The sequence below is a fragment of the Gasterosteus aculeatus genome, chromosome X, assembly GCF_964276395.1.
Source record: "Gasterosteus aculeatus chromosome X, fGasAcu3.hap1.1, whole genome shotgun sequence".
NCBI lineage: Eukaryota > Metazoa > Chordata > Actinopteri > Perciformes > Gasterosteidae > Gasterosteus > Gasterosteus aculeatus.
Genome location: NC_135698.1, coordinates 17,517,045 through 17,542,001, shown reverse-complemented (window position 1 = coordinate 17,542,001; position 24,957 = coordinate 17,517,045). Strand labels below are relative to the sequence as shown.

General features: G+C 45.3%; 5 protein-coding genes and 1 long non-coding RNA gene across 8 annotated transcripts in view; 2 read left to right on the top strand and 4 right to left on the bottom strand.

Moving 5' to 3' along the window:
* map1ab (microtubule-associated protein 1Ab) overlaps positions 1 to 5,819 on the bottom strand; it is a 48,074-nt gene extending 42,255 nt beyond the window's left edge. Inside the window, exons 1-2 of the mRNA XM_040163755.2 lie at positions 5,530 to 5,819; positions 3,584 to 3,685 (exon numbers count right to left, since the gene is read on the bottom strand). Coding sequence (XP_040019689.2) covers positions 3,584 to 3,685; positions 5,530 to 5,788 — 361 coding nt within the window. The 5' untranslated portion in view covers positions 5,789 to 5,819. The remainder of the gene's footprint in view (positions 1 to 3,583; positions 3,686 to 5,529) is intronic.
* A 1,227-nt stretch (positions 5,820 to 7,046) lies between these two features.
* Positions 7,047 to 7,815, top strand: LOC120809734 (uncharacterized). Its single transcript, XR_005710127.2, has 2 exons — positions 7,047 to 7,208; positions 7,455 to 7,815. It is a non-coding gene; the product is annotated as an uncharacterized LOC120809734 (long non-coding RNA).
* scamp2 (secretory carrier membrane protein 2) lies at positions 7,757 to 15,388 on the bottom strand. Its single transcript, XM_040163757.2, has 9 exons — positions 14,291 to 15,388; positions 11,764 to 11,841; positions 11,430 to 11,510; positions 11,177 to 11,288; positions 10,859 to 10,987; positions 10,597 to 10,756; positions 10,391 to 10,492; positions 9,379 to 9,496; positions 7,757 to 9,217 (listed from the first exon to the last, which is right to left on the bottom strand). The coding sequence occupies exons 1-9, from the start codon at positions 14,459 to 14,461 to the stop codon at positions 9,071 to 9,073; spliced, it is 1,098 nt and encodes a 365-aa protein (XP_040019691.1). The 5' UTR covers positions 14,462 to 15,388; the 3' UTR covers positions 7,757 to 9,070.
* On the top strand, positions 15,003 to 19,412 carry mpi (mannose phosphate isomerase). 2 transcript variants are annotated; one of them, XM_040163462.2, is made up of 8 exons: positions 15,003 to 15,101; positions 15,608 to 15,735; positions 16,601 to 16,801; positions 17,073 to 17,214; positions 17,313 to 17,492; positions 17,602 to 17,775; positions 18,021 to 18,229; positions 18,341 to 19,412. In XM_040163462.2, the coding sequence occupies exons 1-8, from the start codon at positions 15,086 to 15,088 to the stop codon at positions 18,557 to 18,559; spliced, it is 1,269 nt and encodes a 422-aa protein (XP_040019396.1). In that variant the 5' UTR covers positions 15,003 to 15,085; the 3' UTR covers positions 18,560 to 19,412. The 2 variants fall into 2 exon arrangements, with proteins under 2 accessions (XP_040019396.1, XP_040019397.1); XM_040163463.2 differs by lacking the exon at positions 15,003 to 15,101 and adding an exon at positions 15,170 to 15,392.
* Positions 19,413 to 19,527: 115 nt separating this feature from the next.
* LOC120809809 (uncharacterized) lies at positions 19,528 to 21,516 on the bottom strand. The gene is made up of 2 exons (XM_040163895.2): positions 21,199 to 21,516; positions 19,528 to 20,625 (listed from the first exon to the last, which is right to left on the bottom strand). Exons 1-2 carry the CDS (start codon positions 21,242 to 21,244, stop codon positions 19,934 to 19,936), a joined length of 738 nt encoding a protein of 245 aa, XP_040019829.2. The 5' UTR covers positions 21,245 to 21,516; the 3' UTR covers positions 19,528 to 19,933.
* Positions 21,517 to 21,679: 163 nt separating this feature from the next.
* Positions 21,680 to 24,499, bottom strand: LOC120809641 (DNA polymerase III subunit epsilon). Of its 2 annotated transcripts, none has more exons than XM_040163599.2 (3): positions 24,218 to 24,499; positions 24,056 to 24,107; positions 21,680 to 22,699 (listed from the first exon to the last, which is right to left on the bottom strand). In XM_040163599.2, the coding sequence occupies exons 2-3, from the start codon at positions 24,105 to 24,107 to the stop codon at positions 22,131 to 22,133; spliced, it is 621 nt and encodes a 206-aa protein (XP_040019533.2). In that variant the 5' UTR covers positions 24,218 to 24,499; the 3' UTR covers positions 21,680 to 22,130. The 2 variants fall into 2 exon arrangements, with proteins under 2 accessions (XP_040019533.2, XP_040019534.2); XM_040163600.2 differs by having other exon boundaries at positions 24,186 to 24,250.
* Positions 24,500 to 24,957: the final 458 nt, after the last annotated feature.

Here is a 24,957-nt window from a genome sequence, read left to right as displayed (position 1 = left end):
AAAATGAAAACTGCTAAGGTAATTCCGATTTTTAAAGAAGGTGAAAAAAACCTTTACAATAACTACAGACCAGTCTCCCTGCTTTCCCAATTTTCCAAAATTTTGGAAAAAATATTTGCTACAAGGATGGACAGTTTCATAGATAAACATGGATTACTCATAGATAGTCAATATGGTTTTAGGCCAAACCGATCAACATCATTGGCACTCATGGACTTAGTAGAAGAACTGACAAGCACAATAGATAACAAAAAGATGGCAATAGGGGTCTTCATAGATCTGAAGAAGGCATTTGACACAATAAACCATGATACACTGCTACACAAACTGGAAAGCTATGGTATCAGAGGGGTTGGACTAAATTGGGTACAAAGTTACATAGGACAAAGAAAACAGTTTGTACAGATAGGGGATAAGAAGTCCACCTTAAGAAATATTACCTGTGGTGTGCCGCAAGGATCAATACTGGGTCCAAAACTATTTATTATTTATATAAATGACATAAGTAATGCTTCCAGGATCCTGAAAAATGTTATTTTTGCAGATGACACAAATGTATTCTGTGAAGGAGGGAACCTCGAACAGTTGTTGGAGGCGGTCTCGACTGAGTTAACTAAGCTGAAATTGTGGTTTGATATAAATAGATTATCACTTAATGTAAAGAAAACCAAATTCATGGTCTTTGGTAAAAGTAACACACAAGCAAACACACACATTGAACTAATGATCGATAATATAAAAATCGAAAGGGTGTTTGAATACTCCTTTCTAGGTGTAATGATAGACCACAAGCTCAGCTGGAGGCCACAGGTCACTCGTGTACAATCAAAATTGGCACGATGTGTAGGGATACTAGTCAGAGTCAGACATATATTGAATATACAATCACTGCATACACTGTACTGTACACTGTTTGCTCCCTATTTGAGTTACTGTGTGGAAGTGTGGGGTAATACCTACAAAAGCACCCTACAGGCAATATGCACAATTCAAAAAAAAGCAATACGGATAGTTAATAAGGTGGGGTACTATGAACACACAAACACATTATTTCTGAAATTAAATATATTAAAATTTATGGACTTGAAAGATTTTAAAATGTTACAGATTGTATTTAAAGCAAGAAACAGCCTACTCTCAGGAAACATTCAAAGTTGGTTTAGCGACAGACTAGGAGACTATAATTTAAGAGGGAGACTGAAACTGAGGCAACCAAAGGTGCACTCTACACTCAAAAGCAGGTGCATATCGGTCTGTGGGGTGAAGTTGTGGAACAACTTACCAGATAAGATCAAAGATTGTAAACATATTGCACAGTTCAAAAAACATCTTAAATTATACACATTAGCCAAATATGAGATCTGTGAAAATATTAAGTGAAGGAAATTTAAATTGTATTTATTTGTGCGTGTGAGTATGCGTGCGTGTGTGTGGGTGAGAGTGTGTGTGAGTGTGTGTATGTATGTATGATATTAATCTTCAAAGTAATATATACTAATTGAGAATATGGATAAGAAAGGGGTGGGTATCTATAAGCTTTTGCTTCCCCCTACTCCTTTTCTTGAACAAAAGGTGTATTTTCTCATTTTGTGGTCTACGTCTATGTTGATTTTTAAATTTTTTATTATTTGGTGTCTACATGTTCAAGAAATAAAATTCTTCAAATCTTCAAATCAAATCAAATCAAAAGCTAAAAAGGGTCTTCGATGGCAGCCGGTCCAATTAACCAACACCTCGGACAAAAGTGCCTAATGTGAGAGTAAAATAGAGATGTGCATCGAGAGAAATTAAGGACAAGCTATGAAGGTCTGATCCAATTAATGTCCCATATGTCCAACCTTGTTTTCATGTAAAATGAGAACTCCCAAATCACGTGAGTTGTTTCAAAGGAAAATCCTCCTTGAATGTGGATATGAAAATGAAAAATACTAATTTGAAATTAAAATGTCCTTTCAAACGCGAAATTAAAAGTTTTACTCCTAAAATTCAGGCCAACAGAGTTACAGTTGTAAGTACTGAGGATATTCATTCATTCATAAAAAGCTTTGCTTAGAACAGACGCACCTGCTGTTCCCATCAACCCCCCCACCTCAGCGTCAAGAAAAATCAATATACAACATCATTCTAGCACTAAGCTGGAGGTGGGCGCCTCAGCTGGTGGAGAAAGTAGAGCCAGATCGATTCACTGGATTCCTTCTGTTCTCCCACACCGACACAATCAGGGAGGAAAGTTGCTGCCGTCTTTTCCCACAATGGAAATTTTTCCGCCGACCCAAAGCAATGTGATCCCCTCATCTATTCCTGCAGCCATCGGATCGCCTTCCACTGCTATTGATCCGCCTTGTGTGCTGTACAAGAAGTGTGTGTGTGTGTGTGTGTGTGTGTTGGGGGGGGGCGATCAATACTCAGCCCTCCGGCCTCAGCCAAATCTCACGTCTTTAAAAGGAACGAGGCGTTTTCATGAATTGGTTCGGGAGAACACTCCATGTACTGTGTGTGTGCATGTTGAACACTTAGAAATAAAATAAATAGTGAGACCATCTGAGACAAAAGAACCCATTGATAACACAAGAAAAAAGGGCAGCGATGAGACTCCAGGCTTGTTTTTAAAGAAATGTTCATTCCTTTATCTCAAAAGGAACCACAAACGGGATGCGGCCCCGTGTCTGCAGGTGGGACGCCGAAGGTCATGGGACACTGAAACAATGACGCTTACAGGACGTCCCGTCTGACCGCTACGGCCCCGAGCTATTCAACACGACAGGACTGGGCCCTGGAAATACAATACGCCATTTAGAGATCAATACAGCTCTGAGCTAAATCAACAAGATCCATGAAATGGTAACGCAGTTATCTATTAAAAGAAGATCTTTACGTTCCCATCGTCCTGTGCTCAAAGATCAAATGGTTCCTCTGGTCATCCAGATGGAGCCACACTGAAGGAATTATGCACTCAAAAGGCATCGCTGGAGTGCGGATGAAGGAGACTCACTAGTAGCCCTGAAGGACGGTTTGTTGTTTCACAGGGATTCCTTTTCCCTCTGAAGCACTTTGCTCTGTTTTAACAATTGTGTTGAAAAAAGCTGTGTCATCTTCTGCTGACCACCAGCGCAGCAATAATCTCTCCTGTGTCTGTTTCCTTGTAGTTGGGTGTGTGTGTGTGTGTGTGTGTGATCCCATCAAGTCCTTACCTGGAAAATGATTGAAATAATTGCATATTCAGCATTTTTTACACTGTAAAACCTGAGCTCTGAGCCCTAAATCATCATATTGCATCAATACGAGAGGCATATGGCACGCGCACACACACACACACACGCACAGACTCCCTGAGCAGTCGCCATGGGGATTACACACACGGTTAAGCTTTGATGCAATGCAGATGTATCTAATGTCCGGTAACTGCAACTTACTATTTTTACTTATTTATTTTAAATATACAGTATGAGTATTAATAAATGTGAACTATATATCATTCCAATTAAAATAAACCATCTGGCAGGTATGGACAGCGCGTGTGAATAAGATCACTAAATTGTGAAAAGCAGACTATTTGGCTCAGAGAGCGCCACGTCACACTGACCTTTGACCTCAGAGGAGAAATGGGCCGAGTGACGAGTTATGAACAGCTGCAGCTGCCGATCGAGGTCGGAGCTCCTCAGGTCGACGTCCCAGGATCGAATTCCTGCCGGGGAGACGGAGGGAGAACAGTCATCAGTTTATCATTATGAAATAAAACACACTTTTTACAACAATCAATCAGAGTTTGGATTGCTATCCTAGTTTTTAAATGAAAGGAAAAATGAAATAAACCCTTTGTTTTGTCCTAAATCAATTATAAATACTAATATTTTTAAATAAACACAGGCAATAAAAACTAATCTGAGTTCAATGGATCAGAGGAAATGAACTGATGAGCTTCTCACACACCTTCAGAGAGGAGGCCTGTTGGGTGAGATCTCACCCAGCAGGACACACACACACCTCCTCTCAGCCACTTTGGATTCTCTCGGCGAGAGCTAGATTTAGGATTATTCCAAAATAATTTAAATCAATTGGATTGAGGACCTTGTTTTGCCCTCAATTGAGGAGGAGAGGTTCCCTTAGCTATCAACTTATCGCTGGAATCCACTAACATGAGTCAATCAATCAATGCTTATTTTAGCATTTTAACTTTACGGTTTAGCTTTGTGAGGATCTGCTGCTTTTGTCTCTTCTATATGTTTGTAGATTCTACATCTTTGGCCTTTTGTTTTCAGTCGTCCCGATCGGTGCCTTTAAGACGCTCCATGACGGCCCAGTCCGCCGCATTAGATGCTCTTTGTTATCCATCTTCATTTGCCCAAATCAATGACTCGGATCTCATCTTTGAAGCCAAAGAAAAACAAAACACGCTGTTCCAGGAAGCGTGGACGTCTGTGAGGAATGTTTCATTAACCTCTATTCAGGAACATCATCTTCTGTTCCTGGAACAATGAAGTGTGCTGGGGGGGGACAAACACGTGGGCCTCAAATCTCACATTATGCACCAAAGAAAAAGTTGAAAGCGAGAATGACATGAATGGGATTTAACTGACTTGCACTGACGGGTTCACCGGTGGCTCAAAGGAACACGTGACAGATCCTGTGAACTCGGCCGTAAAAAGTATTTGTATTTGTTTGACGGCGTCATCTCATAGCAAAGATGAGAGGTGGAGGTGAAGGGTTGGAGGAGGAGGAGGAGGAGAGGTGGAGGAAGAGAGGTGGAGGAAGAGGAGGTGGAGGAGGGCGATGAGAGGTGGAGGAGGATGAGAGGAGGATGAGAGGTGGAGGAGGAGTAAGGGGATGAGGGGTGGAGGTGGATAGGTAGAGGAGGATGAGAGGTGGAGGAGGAGGGTTGGAGGTGGAGAGGTGTAGGAGGTGGAGGAGCAGGGCCAGCGGGAGGCTGGTCCTCTGAGAGCTCTTTGTGGTTTTCGCGTTCTCGCTGCTAAGCACCGCGTGCACATTTTGTTTTGTTTACTGGTTAGATGACACGTGACACCACGGCCCAGGGACACACCCGTTTAGAGACACACATTTTAGCATAAACACGCACACATGCGCACACACGCTTTCTAAAAAAAAAACCATTATTGAGCAGCTCTGTAATAACTGTTATCCCGCCCCGCCGATTGGTCAGTTAGTTTTTAATGACTGATCTTGATCTGAGACTTTGATTAAGAGTCCAGTATTTTCATTAAGCTTAATGTCTAATTGGGAGAAGCCTGTTTGTTTCACCAAAGCGCAGATCTCTGCTGCATTCCACAACTCCAGTGCGCAGTTCCTCGGCCACGCGGCTCGCGGAGGGTACCGGAGGAATGCGCGCGGTCCTGTGGTGCAACGCTGCAGCAAACACCGCCTCCACCTATATACGCCATCCTGTCCATTGCGTCAAACCCCGTCTCCCCTAGCGACGTTTCCGGCATTGAGCCTGTTTTCTCCGTGACACTCTGAATCGCGAGCAGCCGGTAAACGCGGCGATGGAGACCGGTCGGTCCGCTCGTCACTCACCCCGCTCTACGTGCGCCCTGGCGACGTCCAGCTGGTGCTCCGTGCCGATCTCCCCGATCACCACCAGCATGTAGTGCCCCCCCCGGTTGAACGGCACCCCGTGCCTCCGTTTCCCGCCCCCTTGGCGGTACCGCAGTCGCTCCTCGGACCCCGGCGCGCTGTAGCCCTCGTCTTCTTGAACCACCGAGAGCGCACCTCGCACCGGCATCTCCATGGCAACAACCCCTGGAGCCAACGCCGAAGCTGACTCCATCGCCATGACAACTACCGGTGTGAGCGAGGGGGAGAGTATGGCGGCAGGGGGGGGGGGGGGGGGGGGGATATGCTGATGAGATAAGGCAGAACGGGAGGGGTGTGTGTGTGTGTGTGTGGGAGGAGGAGGGGGGGCAGAAAGGCCAGGTTATTTAAACTATGTATACATTTTCATGGAAGCTGTCAAAATAAGAGCACTTTGGGTTTGCAGCTAGGGTTAATATTATTGTGCTGCAAATGTGTGAAGATTGTTAGAGTCGACACAATACAGTAAACACTTTTAAACCAGATTTAAACTTTAATAGTTGTGTTATATTTCATGCTGCCATGTCATTTTACTCGAATTTGTCGTTCCAGCAGGTTCACAAGGTTGTGCATTATATATTTATTTGTGCATTATATATATATATATATATATATATATATATATATATATATATATATATATATATATATATAGACACACAAGTTAAATGACACACACACACTTTTTGCAATACATCTGCACGAAGTGCATTGTCATAATGTGGAATCCGTAAAACGACCATCCATATAGGATCTGTAGCAGTTTTTTTCTTCACATTACACTGCATTCAGTTTTTTGCTAAACTGACAGCTGATTTCCTTTTTTCTTTCAACAGGAGTGACGCGGCATGTGCTGTGTGGCCTCCATCAGGAAGCTCACGTCATGCTTATGCATGAAAAACATGCATGCTACACAAACGTTATTTTGACGTTATAGGCGACATGTGACTTCACAGTCACAAGAGTGCAGATCTCACAAAAAGCTGAATCAGACAGCCTGAGCGTGCCTATAGACTGTAACACTGGAACAAGACATTGGGCAGCGCAGCAGGATTAGTCCTCTTCAAACGTCAATCAGGCACCGGATCTGCATAATGTATGAACGTAGTCCTGTGCGGTGAACCACATCAAAGTTATCTGTTGAAAATTAAAGGACAACTTCTCACCCTCGACGTGCATGTGTTTCATGCACAGACGCACACACACACAGAGCCTCTTTTTTCTCAGAGAAATAGTTCTCATTCAGCTTTTATCCCTGGTTTAACCTTGTTTGGCATTTTTCAGTGTGTGTCAGAGGGCGTCTCAGTATAAATAATAATCTTCCTTTTACCGTGACTATCACTGGTTTATCATGCGGAAGGGAACATCTGCAAGTACAAGCACATCTTTTCAGATCAGATAATGATTCCAATTTTAAAACATATTTCTCTCCCCGAGTTCGAATGAAGGTAAAGCTGATTTTGTTGTGTTTGAGAGGGACGCAGTGAGAGAAGTGCGGTGTGAAGGTGGCTCATGTGTTTTTGCTGCAGGTCTCTCTGAGTGAGTCAGCACTTCACTTCTTAGGAGCCGCACAGACCTGCTGCCCTCTGGTGGTAAACTATGGTACTGCACGCTCATCACAGGTGAGTGGATGACGTCATAACACATCTGGAGGCTGAGGAGGTCACAGAGGCCGCCAGCTCCTTTAAATAGAAAAATCATCCGACCAGTCAGACCAGGACAGCTGGGGTACTTCCTTTATGCAGGAGATAATGTTAACGTACAGTTAATCCTGCATCCTTCATTATGTTGAGCAAGAAACGCATTTTCCTTGAGGATAGCGTTAGTTATCAACGTGTGATTAACGTATCGAATGGTTTTGGTTTCAGGACATGATTTTCTGAGAGTCCTGAGTGGATCCACACCAACCTCCTCCTTATGCACAGCATCATTCATCAGAAACTAGGAACAGGCAGCGCCCCCTGCTGGAGACAAACTGGGAGCATTTAAGGCTGAAAACAGACTTTTTCCTTTCAATACTATTGCATTTAAGAGACCAGACTCAACGTTTCCATATTAGAAAGTAAAGACTGAATGATGTTAAACGAACCCGGAGATAACTTCAGAACTGTTTTATAACAATACAAAAAGTTTTAAGAGATGTTACATGAAAAAGACACAAATTCCACCGTTAAATGAAAGCAAAGCATTGTATTTATTAGATGCTAAATTAAATGTTGAAATACCAAAGGCACTGTACTCTGTTCTCTGTCAAAACAATGCGTACAGCGATGTGTGAACTAATACCAGTCTTGCGTTGTAGAAGGGATTTAAGATTAAACGTTAAAAAGGTCAAATAAAGGTTTCCTTCTCTTACATTTACTGTTAGTGGTGAAATCAATAGAATAGGCTCAGTCCATTCCAGCAAACTGGATATCTACTTTTAATCAGCCAAATGTTCCACTTTCATAATCAGCATCGCTTTGGTTTCCTTCAAGACCAACTCTTGGAAGTGTAAACAATTATATGATAAGACAACTGATGGTTCAATAAGTCATTTGGCTGAAAGTGAAACCAAATTATATTCAATATGTGCTTTAAATTACAGCAGAACTTTAATTTGCTCTTTACAAGCAAGGACTTAATCGAAGCAAAACAGTCAAGATATTCTCTGTGGACATGATCAAAAATATACACTATTTTCACCAATTGTCTGATACCACAGTTGTTTCTTAGCGAGACCAACAATTTGGTTCCAGGCAAAAGTCAAAAGGCACATTTTAAAAACACAGTACTGTACACTCTCGGTTTAAGTTTGTCCTTATTAAATAATCAACCACACCTATTTGAATGTGAAGTTATAGTGATATCATGAAATCTAAAGAGCGGTGTGAGTAATCGGTTACATTTGTTGCACATTGGACTAAAGATTTTGCAGCATACAAAATAGATTCAACAACAAAAAAAATGCCTTTAGAGACAGAACAAAAAAGAAAAAGAATGCAGAAACACTTCATCATATTTATATATTACAGGATCAGCGGAACCAAAGCGTACTGCACTCACATTAAGACATGTGACCAGCATGCCATCACACACACACACACACACACACATTACACTGAACAGCTTTGCCAGAAAAACTGCACATGAAATGTACAAAGCCAGGACGAACCCAAATAGCCGTCAGTCAACTTCATTCATGCTTTCCCCCACAGAACGCCGCGATGCGTCACCTCGCCCCACTGCTTTCTACAAAGGGGGGGACGAGAAGCAGAGTTAACATGAACCAGGCGTGCATTGATAGGAGGGGCGGCTACTTGTGTAGCCTTGCCGCAGCTCGAGGTCAACGCGTTATCGGGTCGGAGAGGTGACGAGCAGGAGTTCCCGCTCAGCCTCCACTCCCTGTTTCTTCCGGCTTTGCTTGAAGGAAGCGGCCGGACCCGACAACGCGTGGACCTCGAGCCGCTGGGTGGAGCTCGGCTCGGTCGACTCCCCCCCCCGGCTAGTTTCCCTGGAAGGTCCCCTGCGCCGCGGTAGACGCCACGCCGGCGGCGGCTGTCTGGAAGCTTTTATTGGTGAAGACGCCCTGCGAGAACTCCTGCTGGGCCTTCTGGAAGCTGGCCCCGGTCCGGCGGTACATGCCGTGGACCTGGAGGGCAGAGGTCACGGTGGTGAGCGACGTGAACGATCAACGTGGACCGCCACATCCAGCGTCGGATATTATATACATTATTATCTAGCATGTGAATTCCTTCAAACAAAAAGACACAGAAACAAGGTAAAAGGGTAAACAGTCGTATTGGGCCTCACCATCTTGAGCAGGACGACTGACAGCACAGCGCAGATGGTGAAGAGGATGGCCACGATGATCATGATGGCTCCCACCGCCTTGTTCTCCGACATGGCGGAGAAGGCCGAGATCCAACCGCTGGAGGCAACACACAGCGTTAATTCTCAACGTGGGTGAGATTAGTGGTGTATTGGTGTAGTCTGGAGGAGAGTCGGGTTGTAATCAGGAGAGAGAAGAACAACGTGCCAAGAAAGAAAGAAGAAGAGGCGGAACAGAAAAGGTTTTCTAATCACACATTTGGGATTTGGGGAAATAAAAAGCTCATGGAGCCAAACATTTCGCTGGTAATCGTATTATAAAAGCAATAAAGGTACTTGAGGCAGTACTTTACCTTCAATAACAGTGGGAGGGCGTTGTTAGGCCCGTAGTGTAACGTATCGTATATCGCTGTGTCCATCAGACCTCGTCTCATGTCGTATCCCACATCGTATTGTATAATGTAGATTAGTATGTTGCATAATACTGTATCACCATATGGCGAATGAAAACAATGTTCCTCAGATGCTTTATTTAAAAACACCCAGCAGCATAAAAGATCTGCTGTGTTTAACTTTAAGACGGTTGACCAGAATAACCTGTAAACGATGCATTAGGTCTCGTTCACGTCAACTTATGAAAGAACGAAAAGATCCAAGCCTTCTCAGCTCACTAGCAAATGCTAATGCTAAGCTAGGCCCCTCTGTACCGCGCGTGCACTCTGCTTTTTGGTTTTCAAGGGCCGAGAAGCAGGAGGAGGAAGAGGAGGAGGAGGGTGCGTGTCGGCAGGAGGGAGCAGAGACAGACACTTACAGAAGTACCAGCGGACAGAGAGGCAGCAGGCTACAGGCGGGAGGATGAAAAGTCTCTGTCAGAAGACATGAAGGAATGCAGAGAATGAGGAGAGGCAGAGAGAGAGAAGACAGCAGCTCAAAGGCCGGCTCAGAGTTAGTACTTCTGGTATTAAAGGATCACTCCTTGAAGGACGCAGCTCACCTGTTCCCCCAATTGGGGATGCCCACCGCCTGGATGATGAAGATCACTACTTGGCAGAAGAACACAAAGAAGAAGAAGAAGAAGCTGAAGGAGCTGTCACTCCTGAAAATGAGAAGAAAGAAGAAAAAAAACCATTACTTGTTAGGTAAAAGTCTTCAGCAAATGTCTGAGGATGAGTGTTTGTTACATCACGCAGGGAGACTCACCTGAAGGCCTTGTAGACGGGCCGGTACCAGCACACGAAGGAGCAGGGGGCGAAGAGGATGAGCCAGAGAATGGAGAGGCCAAAATCCACCCCGTGGACCGCTTTAGTGGTGAAGTAAGCCAAACACGCCAGCAGGTTGAGGAACAGAGTCATGCAGTTGACTGGAGAGACAAGAGTCAAACATGGTGATTAGTGAGGTCAGCAGCATCTCGTTGTGTGACAATTATTCATGACGTTCACGGCATGGCTGAGGTTCTACTCACACATCCACAGGTAGTACATCATCTTGCAGACTCTCTGGGACTCGACTGGGATTTCCTCTGAGAAGTCCTGGTAGAAACACGGTCTGATGGGGAAGCTCCTGGGAAGCGGAGGCCAGTTGTTCTCTTTGCCTGAAAGGACCCGAGACGGCCGCCCGCACGGTTAGAAAAAGACACCGACGTCCCCACCGCGGGACAGTAAATCCCCCAAAGTTACTGCAACGTGTGTAGGATCATTGCTATTTGTGTTAATTCAGATTGTGTGTATAAATGGGCGGGGAGGAATGCGTTTGTGTTTACTGCGTCCCGGCCTCCAATCACCTGACGGGCCTCTGGTCTGCAGCTCCTGCTCTCTGCGGTCCAGCTCGGCAGCTTTCCTCTCCAGCTCCTCCTGCTGCTTCAGCAGATTGGCCTGAGCTGCGGCGGCGGTCGCCTGCAGAAGAAAAAAAAAAAAAAGAACATCAGTAGTCAGAAACGCATCCCAGCGTTTTGCGAGTCAGCAGGAGGTTCAGGAACGGCGGGGGACTGTCCCTCACATCACCAGTACGTAGTGTCCAGTAAAAGTGGGCCTCACCTGTGGACTGGGCTCCGTGGACGGCTGCAACACAGCGGGCTGGTAGGTGGAGGCTGGAGTGGTGTGACCCGCCAGGTTGTCCTGATGGAAAAAAAAAACAAGAGGAAATAAACAAATACACAACAAGGAAATGGGGGGTGGGATAAGAAATGAAGGGAGTGAATGAAAAAGGAAATGAAAAAAGGAGAGGAGTCGTCGATGAGACCAGAAAGCCACCGACATGGAATAAGAGGAGACGACATAAGAGGCAAAGACCGGGTGGTAAGAACTGATGGAGGGGAGGAGATGCAGGAGGAGAGACAATGATGAGGGGAGAGGATGCAAGGCGTCTTACTGTGGGATGAGCGGGGAAGGGGTTGAACTGGTCGACCGGTTCCACGCTGGAGCTGGTCACCTGCGTCACCGACGGGTCCTGGAGCATTTACACACACATACACACACACATTCACAGCTGGTTATCACCACTTCAGACACACACTTCCTCTTCACTTCCCCAAGGGAAACGACACCATCTGCCCCGTCGGCGTAATCTGGTGTGATGATCATGAAATAGTTGCCACATTCGTTCACCCTGCTATTTGTGGAAGAAATAATCGACTGTATTTCCTTAGAAGAAATGCCAAAAACGATGTGAATGCAGCTTCTGAATGTGCAGACATCCTTCCTTTTCCTGACATATTAATGAAATGAATATTTGACACTTGATCTCTTTTGGGAAATTGCAATGGACGTTTGTTCTACTTTTTTCTGTCATTTAATAGATGTATTAACTCACTAAATGTGTCTTGATGATGATATTAAAGATCTTTGGTTGGACATTAAATAACGTGTTTACAATGGAGCATTTTGAAGGGTTATTGGTGTAAAGATATACGTATGGAAAAATGTCATGATGCCCAAGTTCACTGCAGGGATCACTGGAATAATCAAGCAGACAACGAGAGGATGATCACCACAGTCTATGGAGATGTTCAAAACAGAACTTATTAAAAATGCCACGTTCACCACAAGCAGCAGTCGAAAAATGTAAATCTGCCAAGTCACAGAGACAACTTGTGTTTCACGATGAAACAGCACAGCAACGAAGGAAGAAATAAAACCGGATCGATCAAACTAAACCCGCTTGAGTGCAGACGACACGGTGTGGAGACGAACACCAGGACACATCTGGATCTGACGTTTGTGTACATTCCTGTATCAGTAAGGTCATAAAAGGTCACGGATTCCGACTCAAAACAGGCCCCACGGGTCCATATGGGACGAGACCAGCGGGATATTCTGAGATTAGGGTCTGTGCACCAGGAAACTGGGCTCAACAGCCGAGGCGTGGCTGTTTGCACACATTTCAAAAGTGTAGCTGTATATTGTGTGTGGGGAGGGCGGGGCTGTGTGGTAGTGGGGAACTTCAAGGACACACAGGTGGGACATTTTTAGTTGTTGATCAATGTTGCTAAATGGAAATTGTTTTAGCAGAAATTATTTTAACGTTTTGAGCGCCGCTGCAGACTGAAGCGCCTGATAGCGAGCTGCTGCAGCGTTCAGGCGACACAAAGCAGCTTCTCGGGTCATTTATTCACTTCCAGCCCCCGCAAACAGAGCCAGCTCTCCGCTGACGTCACCGCCACCTGAGACAATAGAGCAATACGACAAGTGGCCGCGCCATGTAATGTCATCAGATCCTAAAAGAGGCTTTGAGAGACTCGTTATTTTCATACGTAGCACGATCAGATAAGTTAATGTACATAGTGAAGCTTTTGTTCTCTTTAAATTAAATCTTATCGCGTGCAGTTTTCAAGGACGCCGTGATCTGGCTGCTCCAGTTGCAAAGTGGGCTAAATAACACCTTTATAGCGAACAATATAGTCAAATTTAATAATTAATCTTTTAAGTTTACAGTGAGGCCCTTGCAACCAAAATGTTCCGCTTCACTTCAATGCTTCTTTCACAGAAGAGTGGAGGAACCTGGTTCTTTTATAGCTGCTTTGGACCTCATAATGAGAGAATAACCGTCCGGCTTTATGACTGTAGGCAAATACGTTTATGCCTTTACAACTAAGAAAAAACATGGGCATAAACAGAAGGAGGAGAAGCACTTGTTGTCTTGTCCTCGGACAAAGCGAGATCATTAGGAAGATGACATGATGATTTCGATGGGATGACTAAAAAGATATACTTATCCGGTTGAAATAAGAATTATCACAGCGTACAAATGTAGGAAGTTTGAACGAAACGTTGAATGTTCCAGGGTATTTCATAAACAGCTCATCAGTAAATCAACATGCAACGTGGATCTAGTGAGGGATTTCCTACTATTACAAACGGAATACAGCAGGACAGCCGTTTTCCGGATTCAATACGTTTTTAAGACGAACAAACAATGAAGTTACTGAACTTTGAATAGACTGGACAGACTTCTAGGCTCCATCCTGTGAGCCAACGAGCTCAACTGGCTTGGAATTGAGTGTCTTTGTGCAATGTATTTGACATTTACAGGACTCCAAAATAATATAAAATCCCCCCCCCCCCCCCCTCCCACACACACACACAAACACTCAAGGTAAATAGTAACAGTTGTTAAATGGCTAAAAGCGAGACGTTCTGGGCTTGTTACAGTTTAACTTCCTGAAAGCAAGCTAGCAGAACATCCCGCCTTCTTTTTACGCAGTGCCCGCTGATTGGTCGAAGGACTGTCACTCAGGTGGTGTTCGTCAAATGGGCTCTCAAAGAGAGGAAATAGATCCCTCCCCCGACATCCACCCAACAAGTTGCCTGACGTGCTGGCTACCTTACGCGAATGATATGTCAGCACACAGGCTCGACTGTGGCTTAGCAGATAAAAGAATAAAAACTAAAACACTTACATTAAAGGGATTGTCACTGGCAGGATCTGCGAACGGGTTGCTATCAAATCCCGACATTTTTAAAAGGCTGCGGGCTGGATTGTCCTTTCTGAAAGGAGAATAAACAAAAAACTCTTCTCCGTCGTTAGAGTTTCCGCTGCTGCCACTTCCTCGAATGAACTTACTGCGCATGCGCGCTGAGCCACCTGGAAGTGACGTTTTATTTTTTTTATTTTTTTTTCTATTTAGTAATTCTTTATTAAATTTAATATAAAGGACAAGTGATTTGAATCAATTTGACAAACAATTTTCGTGTATTTCTTACAGTTACCGTCTGCGATTTGAATGAAACAAACCATTACACAAGCTATGTGTTTAAAAAAATAATAATTAGAATAAATAACTAAAGACAAAATAAAAAAGTCACAATGATGTCATGTGATTTAGTCAGCAAGTGTAGCATATTTACATTACATGAATATTATACAAATCTATATAATGAATACAAAGTAAGAATACAAACTACACAGGAGCATTAAAACAAAAATAAAAAGGGAACAATGATGTGACGTGATTTAGTAGTAGCAGTGGTATATTCATTCCAGATTCTGTACATCTAATAGTACAAAACAACGTTTTCTGTTTTCTAGTAATAGAAAAAATAAGTTAACCAAATGTTTAATTTTTTTACGGAAGTGTTACGTGTCTGACGTTAATCAGAAGGGAAGGGGGTGGAGACTCGGGGCGTGACGTCACCAGCAGTCTGACACACACACACACACACACACACACACACAGCCGAGCTCGCAGCCAGCCATGGAGGAAGTGAGAGGTGAGTAAAGAGCCCCCCACCCTCCCCTCCTCGTTTGTTTTAAATCATCTGCTACGTGTTTAACGCACGCAGCAGATGATGGCGGGGGGGTATTTTAATGACAGTTGTTGGCGCCGACAGGTAGCGCGGCTAAAACCTTTAGACGTCACATTAATGCGTCTAAAGCCGAAGTGTGACTCTCGGGAATGAAACCTGCGCCCTGCTGCTGTTCCTGTGGATGAAGCTCGTCAGCTGGTTGTTCCGCAGCATGACGACCCCCTCCCCCCGGTTGTTATCGAAATGAAATAGCGTGTATGGATATTTAGATATTCGGGTTGTTACGCGTGCGCTCATTTTGTCCCTGTCAACGCGCCCAGTCCATCGGCGTTTTTTAAGAAGAGCTAGTTTTTCCTGTCTCTTCCTGTAAAAATATATTTATGTAACATCGGACCAATGGACGCAGTCCCACTCACTTAATTTACTTTTCATCATGAAATCACAAGCCGTTCTCTTTGTCCCTTCCCCAGTGTTCCCGCTGACCTGCGCCGTGCAAAACTATGCGTGGGGGAAGGTCGGCATGGACAGCGAGGTGGCCAGACTGGTGGTCGGTGGAGACCCAGTGGCTGTGGTGGAGGAGGGCAAGCCCTACGCGGAGGTAAGGTAACCTGACCGGTCCTTGAGCAGGACGCATGGTTCACTACCTGTGAGAAATGACAAAGACAAGTGTGCCTTTTACGTGGAAGAGATGGACATGCTGCAGGTCTTCTACAGCCTTCACTCACGGCACAATGATGAATGATTCCAGCCGGATAATCAGATGGGCCCGGTGAGGTCATCCCACCCAGGGCCCAACGTGTGGCGCTCCGTATCCTGGCAGAGAGCCGCGTTCCCTCCGAGCATTTCATCCGACTTTCTTTATTTAGCTGCAGCAGCTCTGCAGGTCATTGGTTCAGGTCATGGTGGTGTTGACATTCTTCATGCACCGCCACATGCCGCGGTCGGTCACGTTAGAGTTCATGCTTAGTCACAATGGTGGTATCGATGTTTAAACCTACATCACAATACGAGGCTTATCTTACATGTTGGTCTTTTAATATTACTAATATTTACTATGAATATGATGTGAGATGTTTATCAAGCTCCTTTTACTTCTGCCTTTTCTTTGTGTGTGCTTCATTTACATTAAAGGCACTAGGGGAACCCTCTTATCCAGAGTGACTTACTGCGAGCATTCTTCCCTCCTCGCTGACCATAAATCACTCTGGATTGCAGCCTTAGATAAATCTTCTTAATGTAGATTTATGGTTCTGGGCTCAGAGTCATTTTAACAAAGGCTAAAGGAAGGAACACATCTGTCATGTCTAAAGTTTGATTTATTCTTATTATGCTTTTATTTGGGATTTGTTTTCACGCTTCACATTCACTGTCCCACTTAAATTTTTTCCCAGTTAGAACCACAATCAAACCTCCGAACTCTGTAACTCAATTAACCCGACGTCCGTGTGCGCCTGTCCTTCCAGCTGTGGATGGGCGCCCACCCAAAAGGCGACGCCCAGATAAAAGACAACCGCATCGCACAGACCACGCTGGGCGAGTGGATCGCCCACTTCCCCGGCTGCCTGGGCTCCAAGGTCAAAGACACCTTCCAGGGTCAGCTGCCCTTCCTCTTCAAGGTCCTGTCTGTCAACACCGCCTTGTCCATACAGGCCCACCCCAACCGAGTGAGTACGCACACACACACAAACAAACAAAATGTTCTTAAAGTGTAACGCTAAAGTTATACTATACTCCCAGTTATAACAAATATGTGATCACTTCCATAAAAAGGCTTTAAAGTGAGATTCATCTCAGTTAAAAGCTAAAACCAACCAGTGACTGTTCAGTTTAAAGCTTAAACTCCTGATGTCTCGGCCTCCTGAGTGTTAAACTGATCTGATCCAATGTAATATCTGGTTGGGAGTATTGTATTCAACCCTCTTCCCTTTCTGTCAGGAGTTAGCGGCTCGCCTCCACGATCAGTTTCCGGAGCACTACCCAGACGACAACCACAAGCCGGAGATGGCCATCGCTCTCACCCGCTTCCAGGGCCTCTGTGGCTTCAGACCAGTGGAGGAGATCCTGGGATTCCTTAACAGTGAGTTCCAAAGAGAGAAAGAAACCCGTTATTTCAGTGTGGATCCTCGTATACGTACACTCGTACATGTCTGTAATTCCCACGTGTGCGTCCGTCAGCTGTCCCAGAGTTCCGCGCTCTGGTGGGAAACGAGGCGGCGGAGGAGCTGCGATGCGACGGAGGAGACGCGGCTCTCGCCAGCCAGACGCTGAAGAAGTGCTTCACCAGGATGATGAACTGCGAGAAGAAGGTGTTCGTGGACCAGCTCAACATGCTGGTCAAGAGGGTCACCGAGGAGGGTGAGGGGCCGCCGGGTTGGTGGATGGAGGCGGAGCCGTTTAGCCACGGCGTTCTTGACACCTGATTATCTGACATCATCACACTGGCGGGCGTTTGTGACCCGTGCAGGCGCAGCAGGGAAGGACACGTCGAGCAGCCACGGCGACCTGTTGCTCCGCCTCCACTCCCAGTATCCAGGAGACATCGGCTGCTTCTCCATCTTCTTCCTCAACCACATGGTCCTGGAGCCGGGAGAGGCCATGTTCCTGGGAGCCAACGAGCCGCACGCTTACCTTCACGGAGGTCTGTGAGGACAGCAGAACGGGCCTGAATATATTTAATATTTATATTCAGTCATTTCTTTAAAGCGGGTGCTTACTGTAGTGTAAAGAGGAGCAGAGGCGGCATTGAAGAAATCCTCCTTTAATGCTCCTTGACGTCTCCGGCTGATCTCAGCTGTATCCAACGCCGTCAGAGTATTGGAGAATTGATCTTTCCATCGGAAGGAGAGCTGACCGACCACTTTTGCCTTTTCCTCTTTCCGGCAGACTGCATCGAGTGCATGGCGTGCTCCGACAACACAGTGCGGGCCGGCCTCACCCCCAAGTACATCGACGTCAACACGCTGTGCGAGATGCTGAACTACAGCCCGGCCCCCGCCGGCTCCAAAATCTTCCCGTGTGTACAGGACGCTTCGGACCCCTGCGTGTCGCTGTACGACCCCCCGGTGCCGGACTTCACCGTGATGAGGATACAGGTAGGAGAACCGCGGTGGGGAGGCGATAGCACGCGGAGACACGGAGACTCACCAGTGGCTTATTGTATGTTGTTGTCCAACAAAGGATGTGTAAACGTTCCCCCCCCCCAGGTCCCGGCCTCGGTGAAGCAGTACACCGTCGCCGCGGTGGACAGCGCCAGCATCCTCCTGGTCATCGAGGGCGACGCCACGGCGACCTCCGCCGCCGCCCTCTCCGACATCCCGCTGGGGCGGGGCAGCGTGCTGTTCGTCTCGGCCAACGAGAGCGTCTCCCTGCACGCCGCCTCCAGGTCGGGGATGACCATGTTCCGAGCCTGCTGCCTTCTGTAGCTCCTCCCCTCAACCCACCGTCTGCTCCAGCAGCTTTCCTAAGCTTTAAATCCAGCCGTTTTCCACTGATGATTTTAACCGTTTTTTACCTGCAGCGGTGTGCGATTAACATCTTGTAGAAGAAGAAGAGAATGTGCACATTGAAAATTCTTCCTGTAGTGCTGGAGCAAGGACACATACTGAGGATGTCTGCATGTCTGAGTTGTTAGCGGTTACCCGCGCATGTGGGAACTTTACAGTCCAGGTTACAACACGGAGAGTCAGGAATGCACGCTGATTCAAACTTTTAGACTTTGAAACGTTAAATTAAGAGTTGGACGCTTAATTTAAAAATAAATTGTATTATAGGAACCAACGTCTGTGTTTGACGTTGTGTATTTGAAACGGATATTTTAAGACTTTGCATGTTTTGTTTGTACTGATTCATCGATACGCAAGACAACTAAACTGAAATTAACTAAACAACTAAAAGTGTCACTAGATCCCTTCAGCATGGTGCCAATATTCCCGTCGGTTTCAGGGTCAATCTGAATTCAGTCAATCTTGAGGGGGATTTTCTTCCTCTATAGGTTATCTTTAATTAAATATTTGAGAATGAATGCTCGGCCTGCTAACTTACCAGTGAGTAAATGTGTATCTGGATGAATGCTTTTATCTACTTCATGTCGGTGATGTAGATGCACTACACCTTGTTTGTTGTTGAAACTGATGAAAAGTGAAAGTTCATTAAGAACATAGAACAAAGATCATCGCATCTTTTTGATTGAAAGAACCATTACCTCAAATGTATCCTCAGAGTATCTGAAATTGTAGAACATGGAGTCATTTTGTTCAATAAAGACTTGTTCCTTTACCCGTTGGTGCCGTAATAATTGAACATGAATGTGTGTCTGAGCGGAAATCCTTTCGTATGAAGACTTAAGTTTCTTGATATTGATTCATTCAAGTACATCATGGGAGACACGCTGTAGAAATACAACACGTTTATTATTTATTTACTTATTGAAACCTCGAAATTTACTAGGGCAAAAGTGCATAACTTATCCCCAGTAACCAAAATGTACACATTAGGCACATGTCATACAGCCATCCCAGTTCACATGTTTGTGCAAACTTGGCTTTATGATTCTCAGACCCGTCACGCCCGTTTGTCGTTGCACAAATAACTGGTGAAGATTTGGGAAACTCAAAACTTAAAAATCATTACATTCCCATAAATAACACTGACACTCCGATCAACATTGTGCGTTAAATTTAAGTGCATATTGTTTTTTGGAATGATCGTAAATGGGAAAGTCGGAAGCGGAATGACACTCCACATTGACGAAACCTGATGTCCTCCTGACGTCCTCCTGATGTCTCTGCACACGTCCCTCATCTTTCCTTTGTGTTGCCTTCTCCCGAGGCTCTCCCGCGTTCCGCCGGGTCGTCTTTGCCGTCGTTGACCTTCACCGCTGCTCTTAAGTTCTCCCACAGGGAGCGCTGTCCCGGTAGCTCGCGGGGCGCTTTGCATTTGGGGGCCGGTTTGTCCCCCATGGTGTCCAGGGTGAACCCGTGCCTGCGGATCGACTCGGGCGAGGGCCGGAGTTCGCCGTACAGCGCCTGCAACGCCCGCACGTCCTCCAGGGCGTCGTGGGCCTCGTAGTCCGCGCCCAGCAGCTCCCGCACCAGGTCCGTCTGCCGGAAGCTCTGCAGGCCGCGGTCCTTCAGCGTCTCCCGGGCCAGCGGCAGGGTGTCCACGCAGCCGGAGACCGCCGACCGGAACTGCACCCCGAGGTCCAGCTGGTCGAGGGCGCGGGCCAGCAGCGGGCAGTCGAAGCGGCGGATGTTGTGGCCGAGGACGAGAGGGCGCCCGAGCATCCGGAGGAAAGCGATGAAGGCGACCAGGACCTCCCGCAGGGAGTTGGTGGGGACGAGTCGGCGACGGAGGTACAGTCTCTGCCTGCGGACCCTGAGGCCGGTCACTCTGGAGGCCCCGCGCTCCATCCGGCACCGGGGGACCACGTAGAGGTTAAGGAAGTGGCCCCCGCTCACCGCCGCCAGCTGCACGATCTCACAATCCCGCCCTGGGGACGGCAGGCATTTAGACAGAGGGCGTTTCATACAAGGACTCATATTTGTCCAAATGATACAGCAATTTCAATTACGAAAATGTCGGATTCTGACGAACTTGACGCCCTGTCAGCGAACAGTCAAACGTTCCACTCAGACTTTTGACTGGTACTGCATATGGCCTCACGTCGCCGCCCTAATGAATAATTAAAATGTCCCTTTGGAAACTTGGTTATTTTGTAAATCCAGAAAAGGGATGAAACAGAACCAACAAGCCGGCACAGTAGTAGGTCAGTTAAATACAACAGGCCATAAATCAAAGACACCCATTTAAAGTAGAAAGCGTTGTCCAATAGGGAACATCTGGGATCACAGGTAACCAATCAAGTAAGTGGTTAGTTTTTTCACTCTCCATCAATCATCATCATATCGATTTATAGTGAATAAAGTGAAATGAATTAAACCGCGTTCATGCGGGGGACTCCGATAGAAAATAATTACAGCCTGACAAAGCAGGGACACTTTATACGTTTACCATAGTTATACTTATTATAAAGTATATAAAGATGATTAATTATGTAACTCACCCAGTCCAGTTGTCTCCAAGTCAAAGAAAACCAACGATTCTTGCATCCCGTCACAACTACAGTTTCAATGACGTTTCCAAGTTTCGTAAAATAATAATTAGAGACTCTGGCAGTAACACATTTAACTACATGATGCGGTTGGTGAACACTGCAGACATAAAAACATGTCAAAACAAAAGCCTCGCTGGAGGACAGAACCGAACCCGGCGTTAAAAGGTTAACTCCGAAAACACAAGAATAGCTATTGACTACATAGTTGAAGTGGTGTTTTCCAACATATCAACGGTATTGTTGGTTCCCGCTTGGCGCATGTGCAGAGAAGACCTTTCTTCTTCTGTGAAATGTGGACGGATGATAAGCTTGCTGCCCCCTACAGGACGGCTAGTTAGGGGGGGCTGGGGTTAGTTACAGGTTTAATATTTTATAATTGATTATATACCATTAATGGTAGTGGAGGACACATGAAACAGAATGGCTCGGATTTATTTCCGATTATTTATTACTACTCAAAAGACATCGGAGAACAACTTGTGAGTATGACACACGTTACAATATAATAACACAATGAACAAATAACTACACTATATCGTTGTTGTACATGGTGTTTTAATTATGTTCATATTCATATATGTATACATATTTATTTATGTATACTTGAATATATGACATTTTGTATTGTACGGTCTATAATTGTTTATGCTTACATCTGTGTTACTGTTTTTATTTGTAAAAACTTATCTATGTAGAGAACAAACCAGAGTCAATATTCAAAGCGGATTCTGGTTCTAAGCATTTATGGGTCTCCAAATCACTAAAAGTTGATTTGGCCCGTTATTCTTGTTTGAATTCCAGTTTGTACAAACCACCTGAGGCTACATGATGAGAACAGAACTGCAAAGGAAAAGTTCGGTTTCAAATGGAATATTTGGCTTTCATGCCGAGACCGTTTCGGTTTTGTTTCCTTTTAAAACATGATTGATGTCGAAGGTGACCGCCAAGACGTCCTGCGCGCTGGGATTCCAGTGGTTGAACAGCTCCTGCAGCATCGTGGCGTCTGCCACCGCGTTGTGGGCGTCGTAGCTCTGCCCCAGGAAGTGGCTAACCAGATTCTTCTGGGTGTATCTGTCGAGGCCAGGTTTCAGCCTCCTGGCCAGCGGCAAGGTGTCCACAAAGCCTGACACCACCTGCTGAAACTCCGGCAGCAGCTTGAGCCGCTGCAGCTCCCTGGTGAGCACGCGGGCGTCGAACCACTTCGCGTTGTGGGCCGCCAGCCGCACGTGGCCGCCGAAGGAGCGCAGGAAGTCAAGGAAGGAGGCGAGGGCGTCGGCGAGAGGGACGGTGCTCGTGGGGACGCCGTTACGAAACAGCTTGCCGTCGCTGACGGTGAAGCCCGTCACCTGCTCGACATCCTGCGTGAGCTCGCAGGTCGGGAGGATGTAAGCGTTGAAGACTCTCTTTCCACAGACCGCCGACAGCTGGATGATGTCACACACACTTGTGTCTGCAAAGGGTCGGGAGAAAGAGAAAGTGGGTAAGGGGTGTATTGAAAGTGATGAGACAGTTCAGCGAGTTGCTCTTTGTTGCGAGTTCCCCTGACTGTGACCCAGTATAGCACGGGAGGAGAGATCACTAACAACTAAATGAGCACCTCTAAAGCTGCGGTGCGTGGGATGTAGTGGCATCTAGTGGTGAGGCTGCAGATTGCAACCGACTAAACACCCCTCCGCTCACCCCCCCTTTCCAAGTGATTAACACGGGAAGGAAAAGAACACCTTTTTACTGAGCTGTGATTTAAATACTACACTAGGATTACCGAAAAGGTTAAAACATCAGACGCTGTGAGGAGGGGAGAGTCGGATTAGAGGGAGATAAATATCTTATTTCACGACACAGATTTGTCCCAAATGGTCAACTCCATGATTTCAAACAGTAAATTATATGATGAACTGCTTTGAACTCTGAAAAAAAAAAATATATATATATATATATATATATATATTTATATATATTTAAGGGTCGATGGTGGCTCTTGGCGCATGGGGTAGAGAGAGTGCGCCAGGAACCGCAAGGTTGGTGGTTCAAGCCCTGGCTGCTCCATGTCCCATGTTAAAGTGTCCCTGAGTAAGACACCTAACCCCTAATTGCTCCCTGGCCTAAAATGTAAAAGCCATGGGTTAAAAATGCAATGTAAGTTGCTTTGGATGAAAGTGTCAGCTAAATGACATGTAATATATATATATATATATATATATATATATATATATATATATATATATACATAAATGTGGCATTGATATTTCATGTTAATAAATAAATAACAGCATGTGTAGTTGCTGTTTTTGTAACTTTGGTAGCCCGTCATGAAAAACGGAAAGCTGCTGGTGGGTCTGTGGTTCGGCTGTGACATATAATATACGTCACATATATCTGTGTCACAGTCAGATTGGTTCAATGCCAGATCTCTTCCTCTCTAACAGGAAGTTCATTTCTTAAGAACTTCATGAGGTCCGATGCCTGTGAGATCAGAAACCACTACAAAACTGAAACTCAAAATACATAAGGGGGATGACTCCAGGCCAAATGATGGACTGATTCCAAAGTAATTCAGGATAAACAATTTAAGACAGTTTCCGTCGTTTTGGTGCTGAAAAAATAATAATGGTGTAAAATAAAAGGAGTATCACAATGCCATTAACAAGGTATGGCTGAAAGCGCTCAAAAAATCCAGTAATATTTCAATGGTCAAATATGAACATGATATGAAATACTTTTTTTGAAGATACCTATTGTCAAAGGTCAAACTTCTAACAACAATTGTTATCAAATAGTGTCAATAAAAGCGTAAAGTTAACGTTACTCAATCCAGTGGTTTCCAGGTCGATGAAAACGATGCTTCTGTTATCAGACATCTGCGAGAATAAAAACAGAGAATGATTTAAACATTAAACAAACCGTCCGAAAACACATTAAAATGAATCAACACGAACGGGGAAGTGAAGGCGAACACAGCAGAGCTCACCTCGGACTGCGGGCTGGTGTCAGCTGACAGACAGACGGGACGCTTCTGAGCTCACTGTTGTTCACCGCGTCAATCCCGCGTGACCCGCAGCGCGCGAACTCTCTGCTTTCGGTTTGGAGGAACAGAAACTCTCCGTGAGCCGGTTTGTGTGATTTGTTTTCTCTCTCCTCCTCCTCTTCTCTCTCTCTCACAAAACAAAAGAAGGAAAATTCGGTTTGGTGTCACTTCTGACCGCCGGATAGCGGAAAGTTAGGGAAAGTTAGGGAAAGTTACAGCTGTCTCGCGAGACTGAGACTGACGTCATTCATGGATGAACATAAAATGCGTGTAATTGATCAACCAACAAAAAACAGTTAAAAAGTACATATAAACTTATACATTTACATAGTTTGTTTGTTGCCAGCTTTAAGGTTGCTACTCTAGTCAAGTAGTCTGTACTTTCCCTGTTAGAAATACATATTAATATGTATATCTACAAATACATACATACAAGTTAAAATGTTGTCGGTTGAGGAATGAAACCACGAGGACATGATGCAATTTCAACTACACTGATGGTTAAGCTACAGGAGGACACATTTTTATTATTTAAGTCTTTCACTGTTGTTAGATCTCAAAATAAGGGCGAAACTGAATTTTGCCCTGAAGTGAAACTTAAATTGACCGGGATAAGCGCATGCGCAGAGAAGACCTTTCTTTTTCTGTGAAATGTAGACAGAAGATAAGCTTGCTGCTCCCTA

Coding starts and splice junctions, on each gene's coding strand:
- LOC120809809 (XM_040163895.2), bottom strand. CDS start 21,244: ATGCAAGAATCGTTGGTTTTCTTTGACTTGGAGACAACTGGACTGG. Junction 20,626..21,198: donor CTTGGAGACAACTGGACTGG/GTGAGTTACATA, acceptor TGCCGTCCCCAG/GGCGGGATTGTGAGATCGTG.
- mpi (XM_040163462.2), top strand. Junction 17,776..18,020: donor GCACGCTTACCTTCACGGAG/GTCTGTGAGGAC, acceptor TCTTTCCGGCAG/ACTGCATCGAGTGCATGGCG. Junction 18,230..18,340: donor TCACCGTGATGAGGATACAG/GTAGGAGAACCG, acceptor CCCCCCCCCCAG/GTCCCGGCCTCGGTGAAGCA.
- LOC120809641 (XM_040163599.2), bottom strand. CDS start 24,107: ATGTCTGATAACAGAAGCATCGTTTTCATCGACCTGGAAACCACTGGA. Junction 22,700..24,055: donor CCTGGAAACCACTGGATTGA/GTAACGTTAACT, acceptor GACCCTTTGCAG/ACACAAGTGTGTGTGACATC.
- scamp2 (XM_040163757.2), bottom strand. CDS start 14,461: ATGCGCAGTAAGTTCATTCGAGGAAGTGGCAGCAGCGGAAACTCTAAC. Junction 10,493..10,596: donor CCCGTCTACAAGGCCTTCAG/GTGAGTCTCCCT, acceptor TCTCATTTTCAG/GAGTGACAGCTCCTTCAGCT. Junction 9,218..9,378: donor CAGTCGTCCTGCTCAAGATG/GTGAGGCCCAAT, acceptor TCTGCCCTCCAG/GTCCACGGCATGTACCGCCG.